This window comes from Ips typographus, linkage group LG9 (genome assembly GCF_016097725.1).
Source record: "Ips typographus isolate SLU linkage group LG9, UJ_Ityp_2.0, whole genome shotgun sequence".
Taxonomy (NCBI): Eukaryota; Metazoa; Arthropoda; class Insecta; order Coleoptera; family Curculionidae; genus Ips; species Ips typographus.
This window is the reverse complement of record NC_138430.1, coordinates 668,743-687,545: the sequence shown is the minus strand read 5'-3', so window position 1 is coordinate 687,545 and position 18,803 is coordinate 668,743. Positions and strand designations below refer to the sequence as shown.

The 18,803-nt window shown below is 38.7% G+C and overlaps 1 protein-coding gene and 1 long non-coding RNA gene across 2 annotated transcripts; both read right to left on the bottom strand.

Annotated features, from left to right (window-relative positions):
• Window positions 1-5,666: 5,666 nt before the first annotated feature.
• Window positions 5,667-7,243, bottom strand: LOC145733637 (uncharacterized). The gene is made up of 2 exons (XR_014179248.1): window positions 6,884-7,243; window positions 5,667-6,083 (listed from the first exon to the last, which is right to left on the bottom strand). It is a non-coding gene; the product is annotated as an uncharacterized LOC145733637 (long non-coding RNA).
• A 1,390-nt stretch (window positions 7,244-8,633) lies between these two features.
• On the bottom strand, window positions 8,634-13,382 carry LOC145733903 (uncharacterized). Its single transcript, XM_081986934.1, has 5 exons — window positions 13,027-13,382; window positions 12,914-12,970; window positions 12,575-12,807; window positions 12,244-12,403; window positions 8,634-8,896 (listed from the first exon to the last, which is right to left on the bottom strand). Exons 1-5 carry the CDS (start codon window positions 13,163-13,165, stop codon window positions 8,634-8,636), a joined length of 852 nt encoding a protein of 283 aa, XP_081843060.1. The 5' UTR covers window positions 13,166-13,382.
• Between the last annotated feature and the right edge of the window lie 5,421 nt (window positions 13,383-18,803).

The window sequence follows — 18,803 nt, the reverse complement described above, 5'->3', positions numbered from 1 at the left end:
TCTCTTTTGATCCTTAAGGGATTTATTTGTGAAAGTTGATAATGGATTTATATGGCTGTTTTACCTTGAACTGGCAATGCTTGACCTAGTTTCGAAAATGTGTCGATTATAGTAAGAAAATTTTGATTATCAAACTTGAAAATGTCAATATGAAGTATTTGGAATGGTTTGCTCGTTGTTTCGGTAAGAACTAGAGGAGCATACGGCGGTTTTCTGTCATATTTGCTGGTTTGACAAATAGTACATTCAGAGATGTATTTTGTTACGTCTGTTTTCATGGATTGCCAGTAATAATTTAGTTTTAATTTTTCCATGGTTTTATTAATACCACGGTGATTGCATTTACCTTCATGTTGGCATTTGATTAATCTGAGTCTTTCTTCTTTGTCTCTTACGGAATTTATTAGTTTTGTACATTTAACTAGCTTTAGTCCGCTTTTGTAGAAATTGTGCATGTAAACCTTGTTAAAATCTAAATACATACTATCATCATGAAAGTATAAGTAAAATGTTTTATTATTTGTTGTATAGGTTTTTAGAAATACCAATATAAGGTTGTGATTTGACTTAGGTATTTTTAAATGCCAAATTTGAAGTTTTTCAAAACTGTCCCATGTTACGTCAATTTTGTCATAGGGATTTTTTGATATTATTATTTGGTAAGGCTTATTATTTATAATATCATCGAGAATCGTAATACTGTCGTTAGTTGTATTGCCATTACTACAAGAATGAGAAGTTTGTTCTTGATTTTGATCTAATGAAGATTTAAGTTTTACATCTTGTAGAATATTCACTGTATTTGGAGTTGATTTAGGTTCTAGTAGATTTTCATCAAATAAAGAGATTGCGTCCTGCATTTCTCTAGTATTTAAATTATTGGGGTTATTGGTTTCGTTAATAAATTGATTCAGAAATTGGTCAATATCAACATCATTATCGCCAGGATTATCGCAAATACTTTCATTCTCTAGAGCATTTATCTGTATACGGGATAAAGCATCTGCATTTTGATTTTGTTTACCCTTTTTATATATAATTTCATAGTCATATTCTTCGAGTTTAAGTCTCCATCTTACTAATTTGCTATTTGGTTCTTTTAAATTAAAAAGCCAAATTAGAGGTCGTTGATCGGTATATATCAGAAATTTTCGTCCAAACAAATAGGGTCGAAAATATTTCCATGGCCAGACTATAGCAAGTAGTTCCTTTAGTTTCACTATCGTTTAATGTCCTAGAAGCGTACGCCACTGGTTTATCATGAGGTGCATTTCCTTGTGACAATACGACTCCGATAGCAAAGTTGCTTGCATCTGTAGTTAAAATAAACTGCTTTTCAAAATCTGGGTACTGTAATATGGGTGCATTGACGAGAAGTTGTTTGCAATGTTCGAATGAATTAATAAAATCTGAGTTGTAAATAATTTTGGAATCTTTCTTTAAGCATTGCGTTACTGGTTTTGTAATCTTAGCAAAGTCTTTAATAAATCGTCGGTAGTAGCCTAGTAAACCGAGAAACGGTTTAATTTTCTTTTGGGTCTTAGGTATAGGAAATTTTTTAATTGCCGATACTTTTTTTTTGGTTAGGCTTGACACCTTCTGTTATTACTACATGTCCCAAATATTGGACTTCTTTCTTTAAAAATTCCGACTTGTCCATTTGAATTTTGAAATTAGATTCTCGAAGCCTAGTAAAAACTTGTCGTAGTCTAGTAATATGCTTTTGTAATGATGTACTGAAAATCACAATATCATCTAAATATACGAGGCATATTTCGTTCTGTAGTCTTCTTAAGATGTTGTCCATCACTCTCTGAAATATGGATGGCGCGTTTTTTAATCCAAATGGCATTCTTTTGAATTCATAGTGTCCATTTTCGGTAGAAAATGCCGTTTTTTGTACATCTTCTGGTTCCGTTTCAATTTGATGGAAGCCACTGGCAAGGTCAAGTGTGGAAAAGTAATTACTTCTTCCAAGCTTATCTAATATGTCTGTTATATTAGGTAGCGGATATTTGTCGTCAATTGTCTTTTCGTTCAATTTTCTGTAGTCCACGACCATTCGACATTTGCGTTTACCTGATGCGTCGAGTTTTTTAGGGACAATCAAGATGGGACTGGACCAAGGAGATGTTGAACTTTGAATAATTCCTTGTTTTAACATTTTTGAGACTTGTTCTTCCACTTCTGCTCTATGTATTTCAGGGTATCTATAGCTTTTTGTAAAGATTGGATTTTCATTTGTTAAATTAATCTTATGACGAATATTGTTAGTGAAAGTAAGTGGTGTATTTTCGCAGTAGAAAATATCTCTGAATTCTAAACATAAATTTCGGATTGCATCACGTTCTTCTTGATTACAATGATTTTTTAAGATTTTTTAAGTTCGTAATTTGGTGAAATGTCATCATCGTCCATTTTTTCACAAAAATTTACGTCGCAAATATCGATTGATTCTACTTCAAAATTATCTTCAAAATTTATTTGAACTGGATTTTCTCGAGAATTTATTATAGTAGTTATTGCGTAATTGTTAACAATGTTCACTAAAGCTTTAGGCATTTCGACATTTTCATTAAATTTTGGATAATCTAGAATACCTAAACCGTTGTTTATAGTAACGGGTATTTTAACTACTTGTTATGTTCGTGGAGGAATGATTACTGAATGGTAATTACATAGATTTTGAGAATTTTTCGTAATTTTTTTAGTACCGTAGAATATAGGTATTGTTGCATGAGGGGTAGTTAGAGTTTTTTGTTTCAGTTTAATTTCTGCGTCTAATTGCTGTATCATGTCAGCTCCGATTAGACCATCAAATTTATTTGAAAATTTAAATAAGTAAAATTTGTGAAATCCTGATATATTAAAAATTTTGATAGCAGGTATATTGATAATTTCGTTATGACAAGTCATCCCATGAGCAGTTTGAATATTAAAGTTTTCTGATTCTATAAAATTTCTGTAAAATTTATATGCAATGCTGGAACTTTTTGAATTACCTGTATCGATTAAAAAATAAGCTTTCATTTCTGGGATGTAGATATAAGGTAGATCGGAATTTATGTTACATAATACTATGTTAGTTCATTGCCTTGCTGAGCTTGTATAAAATTTTCCTGTAATTCGCTCGGATCATTTTCAGTGCTAAGGTCGTTTGTTGAGTCCTGATTCTGTGAAAAGGGGTCAGTATAATCTTGACCGGCTAATGCACTCTGTTCAAAGTCAGGGTTATAGTAATTTCGCACATAATCATAATTTTCGTATTCATTGGAATTATAGGAATAGTTATAACACTGTCCACTTGATTCGTTTCAGAAATTTGAGTGATGGGCATCGGATTTTCTAATGAAGTGGTTGGACTCATTTCTTGGGCATAAAGTTCTTGGAATGTATATTTGGGTTTAGGCCTATTGGATATCATCGTATTTTTGGAAATTGTGTCCCAATCCATGCGAGTGGGTTGATTTGAATTATTAGGTCTTTGATTTTGGAAATGAGTGTTAGGTTGTGGCTGATTGTGGGTTTGAGGTCTATTAAAAATAGGCGGCCTAAGAATACTACGTTGTTGGTTATTAGAATGGAAGTTTGGCAGAGAAGGCCTGAATGGAAAATTGTTTTGTTGTGGCGGCCTGAATGAAGTAGCATTGATCGACATTGGTTGGAAAGGTCTGTTAGGAAAAGAGGGTTTTGAAAAATTATTAAAAGGTAATCTTGCAGTATTAAATCGCTTGTTTGATTGCATCGGAGAATTTAAGGTATGCATTTGAGGTGGTCTTTGAAGATTTGGAAAACCATTACTTGTTACTGGTTTTTATTGTTTCATCGGGTTGAAATTTGAAAAGGTATTTGAAACATTATTTCTTCCCAAACTAAACTGCAGAAAGTTTTCTTCTTCAGATGTGTGTGCTAATGCTTCTTCTAAATTTTCAGGGTCTTTTAACCTTACAACTAATTGTAAATGATATGGTAATCCTGCTAGATAAGTTTTTAAAGCAAAATCGTCATAGTGTGCAATTTTAATAATTTTTTCGTTTTCATCCTGCACTTTTGTGCTTAATTTTGCAAAAAGGAGACTGCGAGCATCTTGTAAGCGCATGCCAAATTGAAGAGGATGTTCGTTCTTTTGTGGTTTTAGTGAAATAAGATCTTGAATTAGACAGTCAATTCCACGTTGATCAGAAAAAGTTAACTTTAAAGCTCTTTTTAAAGCATTCCATGAATTAATTTATTTTATTTAATTTGGATCTAGTACCAATTAAATCAGCGGCCCTGCCACGTAATTTACCTAAGATGGTATGAAACAATATAACATTTAATGGATCTGCTGGATTTTCAGCATTTTGAAAATTACGTAACAAGTTTTCGCAAGAACTGATGGGGGACCGGGTATGTTGTCTGCTTGATATCTAAGTAAGCTAATGTCTCTACTCATCTTATTAGATTCACTTACTTCTTGAATGTTTGAAAGTGTTTCACTTAAAATATTTAAATATTCAGATTGTTCTTGTTCAATACGCGTAGAAGATAAAACGTTTCTACTTGTTAGATTTAGTTGTGATAATTCAGAAAATAGCTTCAATGTCAGACATAAACTATAAAGATAAATTAAATTCGAGCTGTATCATAGGAAAAATAGAAAATGGAAAAAGGAAGTCACTTACAATAAGATTTCGGCGATGATGAACTTTATCATTCACGAATGGATGCTGGATAATTAATCTTCTATATGTAGTTGCTTACTGCTATCCTATAGGAACCTTGTTGGAGGAATCCCAGGCACTTAACTGCTAATCCTAGAGGAACCTTGTTGAAGGAATCCCAGGCACTTAACTGCTAATCCTAGAGGAACATTGTTGGAGGAATCCGAGGCACTTAACTCTACAGTTCCCGGAGTTGAGTCGATGTTGGACTTTTCTCCACTCACTCGTTCAAGCCGCACTATAGAGCTGTGTTACTTTGTGTCGATCACACGATTTGTTTATCAACTTACTAATAAAAACACCTCCATTATCCGTTACTATAAACCGCTGGACTCCATATCGTGGATAAATTTCTCGTTCTAATACATTGACGATTTTCTTGGCTTCCACTGTTTTAAAAGTAAACGCTTCCACCCACTTAGAAAACACGTCTTCAACCAAAACAATATATTTGTTGTGGGTCCGCTTCGCTTCTGGATTAGGTCCAAGTACGTCCACAGACACCATTTCCCATGGAAACTTCGGTAACCGTGGTCTCTGGGGGGCTACACTCTGACGTTGAACAGTCTTGGCGATGCTACAAATAATACAATTGGCGATATATCGACCAACATCTCGGTGCATGTATTCCCAGAAATAATATTTGCTAATTTTTCGACTAGTTTCCGCAGTTCCAGGATGAGCGGCATGTTCCACGTCATGAAAAGTGTGTATCACTTGTTCAATCAGTTTCCGAGGGACCACGAGTCGGTCACCTTCGGGATGTCTTCTCCAAAGAAGGCCTTCTTCTACAGTAAATCTTCTCATTAATCTTTCTTGCGCCGGCTTAAGTATCTCATTGCTTTCTCTGAGGGCTAAGATGGTTGCTATGGTGTTGACAATGTGTTCCACTTTTTTTTGCTCTTGCGTCACTCTATCATATTGTCACGTTAAGGGTTGGTTGAGGGGGAAGAATACGCAGGATTCCACAGGTAACCCACTTTTATTAAGCTATAGTGCAGAAGGAACACGGAGGGCAGCGCTTTAGCGGTGGTGAATGAACCCTAGACTTAGGTCCGAGGGCATTCACCGAGCCGGCAAAGACGTGAAGAACCTAACAAAGGGAGGTAAGTTGGAACGGCAACTTAAGCTGCGCGCCCACACTATTTCCTTTGCTAGGGCTGATCTAGGGTGTGGCACTTGGTCACCTACTGCTCCACGTTAAGTTCTACAATAGGCATACCCAGACTAACCCAGAGATCAGTCAGTGACTTCCCTCTGGGGAAGACCCCAGAGTTCGGTAATCTGTACGTGCTTTTGGTGCAGTATTTATACCCACATCATGACCCCAATTCGCCAATCTTGCTGACACAAACATTGTACTGGGGGAGACCGGGGCAACTTAGGGTAACGGCACCTAGTGTAATCTTTATGTTACATGCCCCTCCCCTAGAAAGTGTTCGCCCCGAACACTAAAAGCGAAACTTATACATAAAGTCTACATATACTAATGTTAATCTTAAATGCTATAGGGTGTATAAAGGTGGTGGAACGAGTCCTTTATTTCTTCACCAGATTACAATATAATAGCTTAATATAGTCCTATTCTTAATGCTTGCGAGAGATAGGGGTGTACTTTAAAATATCACAAATGTTACATTGGGTCACCTTTCAACCTTGCTGTTGCGTCTATCTTATTGCCTTCCTTATTAAGCAAAATTCACTTAAATTGCTCATTGTACCCTTCTTTGGCACCAACGTCTAAGTGGAAACGCTTCACCTAGGCTTCATTTCATCGTAGGGCCGTCTCTTGGCACTGTATTCTCTAAGCGGCAAACTTCATCGCTTAGCTTCATTTCTTCATATTGTGTCCTTTTGCGTGCTCCTTTAGCACACCTATCCTTGGACATGTATATTTCTTCCTAATTAACGTCAGCCCATTTGGAGATGCTTCTTCAGCTCGACTTATTAAAGACTTCGGGTGCACACGGGTGTAAGTAGAACCGTCGTGGCGGGACCCATCTGAAGATGTCGGCTTCTCCAAGGCATAAGGCTAGTTCGCTTTTCAACAAGGCTGTAGCAGTTGATCGATAGACGCAACAAGATTGCCAGGTTGACCCTAAAAAAAATAAAACAAGATTCCAATCATTACTTTGTTTGCCATACATCTCTTAAAACATAAATAAAATCATTATGTAAACCAGTACACTTTGTTGTTGTAACCTAGAACTTCATAATTGCACGAATTTGCTAGGTCATCACATACCTACACTTAGGTCAGGGATCGCGACACTGGCCTAGAAATCAAGATATTGTAAATAAATAATTGCGCTAACTATACACCTATTCTATGAAACCTAATTAAGAAAATTTGCCTTTTACCATACCCAATATAATACCAAAATAATGTGCTGCTAATGCTGCTATAAAAATGTTGCCTTCTTAGAGCGTCCTACAGGCCCCTCTTGACATTGCCCTACTCAGTTCAAGCAACTGTGGACCTGCAGGCTAGCCCTTTTTCTTCCACAACCTATCATTGTGTTTTCGCTATGTTTCTTCCTTACCCTTCTGGCCCTTGTCTTATCTTATCTTCTTCCTCTTGAGCTTATGTACCTTATTCGAAGCGGGCTGCCAGATTTTGTGGACCTAGAAGTGTACCGTCTTCAATCATTCCCTTTTTCTTTGTGCCCTTGTTTAGCGTCTGCGAGGGTGTGTCTGCTAATGTGAGGATTAACAGACGGGGATCCAACGAGGCACCTCCACCATGTCACGGGTTGGTTGAAGGGGAAGAATACACAGGATTCCACAGGTAACCCACTTTTATTAAGTTATAGGGCAGAAGGAACACGGGGGGCGACGCTTTAACGGGGATGAATGAACCCTAGACTTAGGTCCGAGGGCATTCACCGAGCCGGTAAAGACGTGAAGAACCTAGCAAAGGGAGGTAAGTAGGAACGGCAACTTAACCATGTCGCGTTAAGGGGTAGCTCAGAGGAAGGAAACCACAGGTGTATCGGTAATCCACTTTTATTCATGATGATTGATACAATGGTCTTACTCCCAGATTGCCAAGATGGCGAGGATCATGATGTGCGGTGGGTGTGTCTGTGGGAATGTTTGTAGAGGTTCGCGGAGGGCGCACGCTCACCGGGGGTGAATAGAACCCTAGACTAGTGTCCCAGGGCATTCACCACGCCGAATAAGACGCTATGGTACTGTTAAGGGGAGATAAGCCGGTACGGCAACTAATGCTGCTCGCCCGTGCTATTTCCTTTAACAGGCTGATTCCCGGGTGCTTCACCTGCTCCACTAAAAGCTACACAGATGGTGAACCCAGACTATTCCAGAGATCAGTCAGTGAGTTCCCTCTGGGGAAGACCCCAGAGTTCCGTGATTAGTACGTGCTTTGAAGCTGTATTTATACCCACATCATGACCCCAATTCGCCGATCTTGTTTACATAAGTCTGGTATTGGGGGAGACCGAAGCAAATGCAGGTACGGAACATAGTGTAATTACTATGTTACATGCCCCTCCCCCAAAAGTGTTCGCCCCGAACACTAAAATTCTATATTACAAAATCAATTTCTCGTCTTTCCTTTTTCCATATGAATCTTAAAATTAACCGATGTTGCTTATTTGCTAGAGAGGGTATGGAAAAAACTTTATTCCAAAAATATAATCACTTTTCCCTTAAAACTACTTCTCGATTCCTAGATAATGTTTTCAGCCACAAAAAAAAATAATCCTATCATTGGGTCACCTTTCAACCTTGTGTTGCGTCTATCTTCTTGCTCTCCTTTTTGGCCAAAATTTACGTCAACTGCACATTGTATTGTATACTCCTTTGGGCACCATCATCTAAGTGAAAACGCTTCACCTAGGCTTCATCTCCTCGTAGTGTCGTCTCTTGGCACTGTATTCTCTAAGCGGCAAACTTCATCGCTTAGCTTCACTTCTTCATACTGTGTCCTTTTGCGTGCTTCTTAAGCACACCTATCATTGGACATGTATACTTCTTCCTAATTAACGTGAGCCCATTTGGAGATGCTTCTTCAGCTCGACTTATTAAAGACTCTGGGTGCACATGGGTGTAAGTAGAACCGTCGTGGCGGGACCCATCTGAAGATGTCAGCTTCTCCAAGACTTGCTGCTTTACTTCCTTTAAAGATATGGCAATGCGTTGATAGACGCAACCAGGTCGTCCGGTGGCCACTGAAATAAACAATATACATATTTTTTAAATTAATAAACAAAGAATCCTACATCAAGTACTTGCACTTGACATAGTTTTAAATAAACACACGATACTTGCACTATTTTGCTGTCTCAGCAAAGAACTTAGGTCAGAAATAGCGTCACTGGCTTAGAAAATTGAGACAGTTATTACTAAACTGCAACTATGCAAATTATATACTTATTTCTACGATACCCAATTACTCAGTTAAATTTTACCTTTACTAAATTAATACAAACTATACATATTATTGTGCTCATCTGCACTGCATAGACTCCGTTGCTTTAGGGCGTCCTCCAGGTCGCTCTTTACTTTTCCCTACTCGATTCGGGCAAATGCGAGTCCACCTAGATTAAGGGCTGAGGGGGAAGAATACACAGGATTCCACAGGTAACCCACTTTTATTAAGTTATAGGGCAGAAGGAACACGAGGGGCGACGCTTTAACGGGGATGAATGAACCCTAGACTTAGGTCCGAGGGCATTCACCGAGCCGGTAAAGACGTGAAGAACCTAGCAAAGGGAGGTAAGTAGGAACGGCAACTTAAGCTGCTCGCCCACACTATTTCCTTTGCTAGGGCTGATCTAGGGTGTGGCACTTGGTCACCTACTGCTCCACGTTACGTTACACAATAGGCATACCCAGACTAACCCAGAGATCAGTCAGTGACTTCCCTCTGGGGAAGACCCCAGAGTTCGGTGATCTGTACGTGCTTTTGGTGCAGTATTTATACCCACATCATGACCCCAATTCGCCAATCTTGCTGACACAAACATTGTACTGGGGGAGACCGGGGCAACTTAGGGTAACGGCACCTAGTGTAATCTTTATGTTACATGCCCCTCCCCTAGAAAGTGTTCGCCCCGAACACTAAAAGCGAAACTTATACATAAAGTCTACATATACTAATGTTAATCTTAAATGCTATAGGGTGTATAAAGGTGGTGGAACGAGTCCTTTATTTCTTCACCAGATTACAATATAATAGCTTAATATAGTAGAGATAGGGGTGTACTTTAAAATATCACAAATGTTACATTGGGTCACCTTTCAACCTTGCTGTTGCGTCTATCTGATTGCCTTCCTTATTAAGCGAAATTCCGTAAATTGCTCATTGTACCCTTCTTTGGCACCATCGTCTAAGTGGAAACGCTTCACCTAGGCTTCATCTCATCGTAGTGCCTTCTCTTGGCACTGTATTCTCTAAGCGGCAAACTTCATCGCTTAGCTTCATTTCTTCATATTCTGTCCTTTTGCGTGCTCCTTTAGCACACCTATCCTTGGACATGTATATTTCTTCCTAAGTAACGTCCGAACTCTGGGGTCTCCCCAGAGGGAGGTCACTGACTGATCTCTGTAATCTTTATGTTACAATATGTATATTTACCAGTCCGAATTAATCGGTTAACCTGGCTAAGAAACGATACACATCCTATGTTTTTATCTGTCAAAAATCGTGATGTCCATGGCACACTAATTCAAAATTCAAACACCTTGTACTAATACTACTAATTGCGTTGTTGTATTGTCAAATAAAGTTTCAGTGAAGCCGTAAAGCGACCTAAATCGCCGAAATGAGTGATAGTACCCTGTATACATGCCGCTTGAAAAAAAAAAATAGTATACGTTACACGGACGTAGAAAGCGATTATTGTGCTTCGCTCAGTTGTCGACCTCAGCTTCGCTTCGATCGGACAATTCCGAGCTCAGCACAATAATCGCCTCTTTCTACGCCTAATAACATAATATACTATTAATATACCTAAAAAAGGATAATGGAGTAAAATTCTAATAAAAGAAATACCCAATGAGCACAAGTACATTCCAATTACGTTTTTAGTACGTACATAGTGGATGTAGCGTACGACCAAAGTACGTCCATCTCCCACCGCTGTACGTATTATGTACGTACTTTTTAAGTTCATTGTCTACAAAAACGGACGTCCATTAAACGTACAGTAGAGATGTACGGTGTACGTATCCACGTACAGTAAAAAGTACGTGTATATTAAAAAAAAGCTGAATAAAAAACTCCAAATGTTAAAATATTGCAAACGACTTTAATTAGGTGCATGTCGCAACTTAAATGAACTTAAATACCAATATTGATACAAACAAAAGACATACAAACAACAACAAATACAAATATGAAACACTTTAAACCAATTATTTTTTCTATTCTTTTCAGGAGCCCTTCTTAGCCATCGCGCAAGTTCTGCTTCAGCATCTTTCTTCTCTGTGCACTTCTTTGCTCTGATTGCCGACTCTAAAACCAAATATTTATGACAAAGTGCTATATTGTACACAGAGTATATTACTCTGAGATTAGAATGCTACACACACACACAGTACAAATTGCTGCACTTTATTGCACTAGAATTTATTCTAATAATGTGTATTTAGTCAGTAAAGTAAGTTATAAATATACAGGGTGACGCAATGGTGTCACAAAAGTCCCTTTATTGCAGTTATTTTTTATTTTTTTAAAAAAAATCTTATTTGGAACTTCCTTATGATTATCAGGTCTTTTAAAGTACTTCGGCTATAGAGGGTTGCATAAATGCGGGTCAAAGCGTTTTTTACATTTTTTAAATTGAACACCTTGTATATTTTTTTATTTTAAGATTCTCCCATTATTTATAGTAAGTAAATTTTGTCAAACGAACGACACATTTAGCCAGAGTACAATTTTTTTAACAGAATTGACATCTTTAATTTGGTTATAAAAACTAAGATTGAAAATAAGTATAAACTATTTTCCTATAACTTCAATAATTAAAAAAATCTTGCGCATTTTAAAACTCTAAAATTTCAATTTTTAAGCAGCATTTTTCCCAAAATTTGCTTTTAATTGAAGGGAGAAGCTAAACATTAATAAATATAAAAAGTGTTCCATTTTTAAAAAGTGACGAACGCTTTGTCCAGCTTTTATGCAACACCTGTATATCTGAAAATACTAGTCTAATTTAGTAGTGATTAACATTACAAAGTGCTACAAATTCGTGTCAAAAAAAGTATGGGGATCTCAAAAACAGTAAATTATTCAAAGTTATTTAAATTGAAGGAAAGCTAAAAAATGTCGTATTCATTCGGACGTTTTTGAAAGTAATAGGAATATTTCAAATTTTAAAGCAGAATAGTACTGATGATGATAATTTGCGAAACTTTGCTCCCGTGACCAACTCTGTATCTCTTACTGTCTTCGAGGTCCCATACTTACACATGCATTTATTGCTGCTTTATTTATTTAATTTTGTTTGTATTTTATGGCTTTATTAAGATAATAATGAAATGAAAATAGCACAGAGATAATAAAATGGCTTACCTATTACAACTTCAGCAATTTTCTTATCGGAAAACTTTTCCTTTGTTCTTCTTCTCAAATAACTATATTGTGAAGCTAATTTATAGTCAATTAAATAATGCATTGTCCTTTGCACAAATTCTCTCAAGTTGCCTCCTCCAATGCAACATAATTCAGATATCTGAAAGTTGATACAAAAATAAAATTAATTGATTTATGTCTTCCACTTTTGCAGAAAAACATATTTGATAACTATTAAAACTAACAATTATTATCTCTAGCGTTTTCAAATCAGTTTGAGAATTTAATTAATAACGATATCTAGATTACCAATTAATATAATTTTACTTACCAACTTAAGGTCATTATTGTCTTCTTTTAAGAATTCTTCTACTTTTAGAAACTCCTCTGTAGTTTCTAGAGGAGTTTTGAAATTTGACAGTAGATGAGGCTCTCTTTGGTCCATTATATGCGTGGTGTTTTCCCTTTCCATTGTATTTTTCAAGTCATTAACATGCTTTGACAGATTAATGGCAATACTTTTAATAAAATATATTTGTTTTAGAACTTCAGTTAATACTGAGTCTAAAAACAAACAAAAAATGTTGTGGTTAAACAGTAAAACTAATAGTAAATTTGAGGGTAAATATTAGGTAACTAATTCTCTGGAATGCAGCAAACCTAAATTTACCTTTAACAATTCTTGCGTCATCGGTAGTGGGAACTGCTTTACTGTGATCTATTTGCGCTACAAAAAGATATTAGCTTTTAAAAAAACAACCTTAATGAAATCCGCAAACTTACCATTTTGTTTTAAGGACACCACATTTTGACAGTCTTTTTCAGTCAAATTCTGGTCACTATTTTGACTTTCTCTTTGATGACTGCCAGAGTATTCACCAATACAAGCTAAAAAATACAAAAACACTATTGTTAGCAACATGAAACATACTGTTTAAATAGCAGTTATTAATTTTAATTGGGGTTGGCTTCTGAGCTTCACTGCCTAACATTTTTTTAGTTTGAGTATGGATGTCACTTCTATTATCTTCATTGTCAGTCTCATAATCATCATAATCTGAATGAAAAGGCATTTTCCTCTTTACCTTTCTTTTATTCTTTTGGAAAACATGATCATTTTCAAAATCTGTTGTACTCAAATCGCTAGTCTCTTCAGCTTTCCGTTCTTTCATGATAGCAGTTTCATAAGAATCTGTAAACAAGAACTATCTAATACATACCAGGATTTAAAGGTTTTAATTGCAACTTACCATATGTCGCATTACGAAAAACGCTAACTTTATATTTTGGCCAGGACTTATCGATTTTTTGGTTCCTTACAGCCACTCTTAATTTATCGGCAGGAAGGTTTGGCCAAAAAGCAAATTCTCCATCAATCCAAATAGTTGGCACAGCTGCGACTGAGTCTCTTTCATTGCTTGTTCCATTAAATTTAACAATGGTCCAAGTTTTCTCCATTTTAGCAATTCAAAAATTGCTATTGAGACAAACAAAAACATAAGAAAATACAGGTTGTAACAGAACATTCCTAACTTTTATGACAAGTGACGTGTGGGAAGGGTGTCAGGCAGACGATAGTGAGTAGTTTCCGTCCCGCGCTGGAGAGAGATTCTCATTACTTATATATTCTAATTCATGTCACGATAGAATTAACATGTGTTCTCGTTTCTTTTATTAAACTTCTGATGTTATACAGTAAAAGCAAAACTATTATAAATTGTTGACGTTTGTCTGAGTGTGTGTCTTCTCTGTGTACTGTCCCATCGCCGAGAAACCCTAAACTTAACAAGATTCCCAGAGTTTCTAGAACCCACGCTAGAAAAACCCGCCACAATCTGTCGCCCAACGTTGGCCCTGGATCAAGTCCTGTACCAGTTTAGTAAGTGTTTCAACCTGAGACTAAAAGACAGTAAGTGATTTTCCAAACGAGACCCTGAAAAGGTGCTTCATCACATAACAACACTTTATGTTTCCACGTTTTGGTTTTGTGGTTTCATTCGTCATTTACTTGTCATCAGTGTCAATTGCTAATACAGTGTTGCCAGCCATCCTGAGAGTAGGTCAGCTGTTAAACGTCAGTCAATTTCGTCGGTAAGTCAACGGTTCTTCCAGCTCCGAGTAGTTCAGCCGTTCACCGCACCATCTGACAGTCGACAGTTCCGCTAAGCAACACGGACCAGCACGGACTACGGAACACAGAACAGCACCATACGTCAATAATTAATCGAACGACAGCTGTTGTCTGTCAATCCTCATCTTTTCCCCACCTGACATACAGAAAAATAAATAAAATTTTTCGTGTTTTATTATTGTTTACATTTTACATTGGGATTTTTTTGTATTGTTTTTGGAATTTCCATTTGTTTCTTTCACATTTATGCAACTTCGGTCTGGAAAAATAATAGGATCGACACAAGAAACAAACATGGAACAACAAACGCCAGTACAGCAGATAGTAATGTCTCCAGAAATGTTACAACAATTGTTATCTAGTCTGCGGACCACTGTTACTCAAGAGCAGGAAGCTCCAGTCAATCCATCCTCCAATTTCTGTGGTTGTAAATCACGCTTTAGCGGCAAGCCCGATGAGGATGTTGAGGCTTTCATTGATTCAATTACAGTATACAAAGATTGCTTGCACATTTATGATGCCCATGCATTGAAAGGTTTGTCAATGCTCCTTGTGGACAACGCTGCTACTTGGTGGCAGGGCATTAAGTCCTCCACATGTAGTTTTGATGAAGCCATCATATCACTGCGACATGCCTTTGGTTTTGCCAAACTACCACACCAGATATATCGAGAATTATTCTCCCAAGAACAGGCTGATGTGAAAACCGACGTTTTTATTAGTAGGTGTCGTTCTTTACTGTCCCATTTACGCAATGACTCTGCAGTTAGTGAACACATACAACTTCAAAATAAGAGACAAGGTACCTCGAGAAAGTGTTCAAACCTTCAAAGAACTTATTGAAGCCGCACGTATAGTAGAACAAACCTATTTGGACAATTCTGCAAAACCAACAACCAACTGTTCCAATACTAAGGGTGAGCAAAGACCTAAGTTAACATGCAACTATTGTAAGAGTTTTGGCCATATTATTGATGTTTGTAGGAAGCGTTCTCGAGTTATTTCACACAATCAAGCACCTACAGCTGTTAAGACTACTGCTAACCAAGATCAAGAGAAGTACACATCCACCAGTAACACATTCCCTCGAACAGTGTCTTGCTATGGATGTAAAACACCAGGTTTTATTAAGAGTAACTGTCCCAAGTGCAGTAAGCGACCCACATCATCCACCACTGACAATCCAACCATGCTAGCTGAATTTTTTGGCGCTACGCTAAGCTCAGCTCCATCTTCAGCTTGTACTTTGACTTATGTGAACATTGAAGGTCACCATGGCATAACATACCTAGATTCTGGAGCACAGTGCAGTATTGCTGGTGCTAAGCTTGGTGCAATACTGATGGATGAAAAAGTACCATTTGTAAGTAAGCAGATCCAGATGACTTTGGCTGATGGTAAGACTTCTACGGTCGAAGCCTACTGTTTTGAGGCCCAAATCAACCTAAAGGGCCGTAACTCTAAGCTCTCCCTAAACTGGATACTTGCCCATGACAGTAGTAGAACTCTCTTAGGGGTTGATTACATTAAACAAGCAAATATTATTCTGGATTTACCTCGTGACTGCTGGTATTTTGGAGATAATCCACAAGAACAGATGGAATTTGTAACGTTGCCTCCTATTGTATCACATGAAGTTATGCAAATTAGTGAACCAGAGCCACTACGAAGTGAAGAAGCCTTAAACGTGACTGTAAGCGAAAGAAGTTGCTTAAATAAGTTACTGCAGCAACATGAAGATTTATTTAGCCCAAGCACTGAAGCTACTCCCTTTGCTGAACACATCATTGAGTTAACTGATGATTTGCCCGTAGCAGTGCCACCTTACAGACTTTCTGAAATTCGACGAGAACAGTTACGCAAAGAATTGGATAATCTTCTGTCCCAAGGGATCATCGAGGAGTGCGAGTCACCATATGCTTCGCCAGTGGTACTAGTACCCAAGAAGGATGGTAGTGTACGGCTGACTGTAGATTATCGCAAACTTAATGCCAAAACATGCCCGGATCGCTACCCTCTTCCACGCATTGACGACACTCTTCATGCCGCGCGACAAGCCCGCTATATGACTACCTTAGATCTCAAAGCTGGATATCATCAAGTCTCAGTAAGGCCATGGGATCGAGACAAGACGGGATTCATCTGCCCTTTTGGTACATTCCGGTACACTAGGATGCCGTTTGGACTGCGGAACGCGCCTTCCACTTTCTAGAGGCTAATCGACCGTTTTCGTGCTGGACTTCAAGATATCCCCATACTGGCCTATCTCGATGATATTATCGTTCTTTCCGACTCATTCGAAGCTCATATTGAACACCTTCCACGAGTATTTGACAGACTCCGTTTCTTCAAACTCCGACTCAACCGTGATAAATGCAATTTCTGCTGCCCGAAAGTTGACTATCTTGGACATGTGATTACCCCAGATGGAATCATGCCCAGTCCGAGCAAAATTGATGCTATAGCCGAACGGCCACCTCCAAGAAACTTAAAGGAGTTGCTTTCATTTATTCAAAGCTGTTCATGGTACAGACGATTCATAGATAATTTTGCATCAGTAGCACAACCATTGACCGCCCTTACCAAGAAAAAGGCTACATGGCACTGGGGACCTGCACAGGAAAAGGCTTTTGAGAAAATGAAAACTTTACTCACCTCTGAACCGATCCTTAGACAGGCCGACTCAACCCTTGCCTACGTTGTAAAAACCGATGCTTCTTCTTATGCAATTGGAGCATGTTTGTTGCAGGGGGAGGGGGTCGACGAGAAACCCGTAGAATACGCCAGTCGTCTGTTGACTGGCGCTGAAAGGAATTACACCACCACAGAAAGGGAAGCCCTAGCTGTTGTGTGGGCAGTTACCGACAAATTCCGTGGTTATCTTGAAGGGGCCACCGTAACTGTAAAAAGTGACCACCAACCGCTTAAATGGTTGATGACTCTGAAATCTCCAACTGGACGACTTGCCAGATGGGCATTGGCGCTCCAGCCCTATGCTATGGCGATGTGGACGCCACAGAATTTAAACGATGGACAGAAAGAGGTTACATCATGGACAATGGAGTTCTCTACCGATTTGTTCCCGAACTTGACGAAGAACAAGCTCAGTTAGTAGTCCCAAAAGGTCAAATTCCTAGAATTCTGGAAGAATATCACGATTCACCTCTCAGTGGACACTACGGCATTGAGCGAACCTACCAACGGATTGCTGCTCGTTATTTTTGGCCTGGTATGCGCCGAACCATTGCGGACCATGTCGCCAAGTGCATCGATTGTCAGCGGTACAAAGCCTCGAATTTGAAGCCCGCTGGTCAGTTGCAGACCCCTGTTCAGGCACAACGTTTTGAAATCGTGTCAATTGATCTCTTTGGACCCTTGCCAGATACTCAAGACGGGTTCAGATGGATATTCATAGTCGAAGACAACGCTACTCGTTGGGTTGAACTATTCCCCTTGAAAATCGCCAGTGCAGAACAGTGTGCCCGGTGTTTGATTGATGAAGTAATACTCAGATATGGAGTACCCCGTCGTGTCGTCAGTGACAACGGCGTACAGTTTGTGAGTGCAGTAATGCAACAAGTGTCACACTGCCTTGGTTTTAAACAATCGCTGATTCCCGCATATCATCCTCCATCCAATCCTGTGGAACGGAAAAATCGCGACCTGAAAGTACAGCTTTCCATCTTAGTCCACAACGACCATACTGACTGGAAGGACAAACTACCTGCTATACGCTTTGCAATGAACACTGTAAAATCTCAAGCAACCGGTTACAGCGCAGCTTACCTGACGTTTGGACGCGAGTTGAGGACCCCAGATGATGTCAGTCGAGACTTACGCGCTATTGTGGAAAATGACAATTTTGTAAACCAAATAACACCGTATCTCCGATCCATTGCAGTCACCCTCCGAGATGCCCGAGATACCCACGAACAGGAACAGGATCGAAATAAGAAGTACGCCGATTGTAAGCTTAGACCTGCTCCTCAATACACTACTGGAGACAAGGTTTTAGTACACAGCCACACTCTCAGTAACACCAAGAAAGCCTGTACCTCCAAGTTTACTCCGAAAAGAGACGGCCCTTATGTCATAACCAAAGTGGTGACACCAACTACTTTTGAAGTCGCCAGTCCGCATAACCTTCAACAACCGGTTGGCAAATATCATGCATCGGCGCTGACTCCATTCAAGAGCGATTCCTCTGAAGATCCAGCCCCGGTACGGCCAATCAGAAAACGAGGACGACCAGGTACCACCAAGTGCTGTAATCACAAGGATCTGGAAAGTGAACCCGATTCTGATTCTTCCATGCCTGACCTCGGAGTTGAGCCCCATAATGACGACCTACCCGATGATGACTCCCCGAATAATGACCTACCACAAGAGAGCCAAGTTGACAGATCGCGTATGTCAACTCGACGACCAA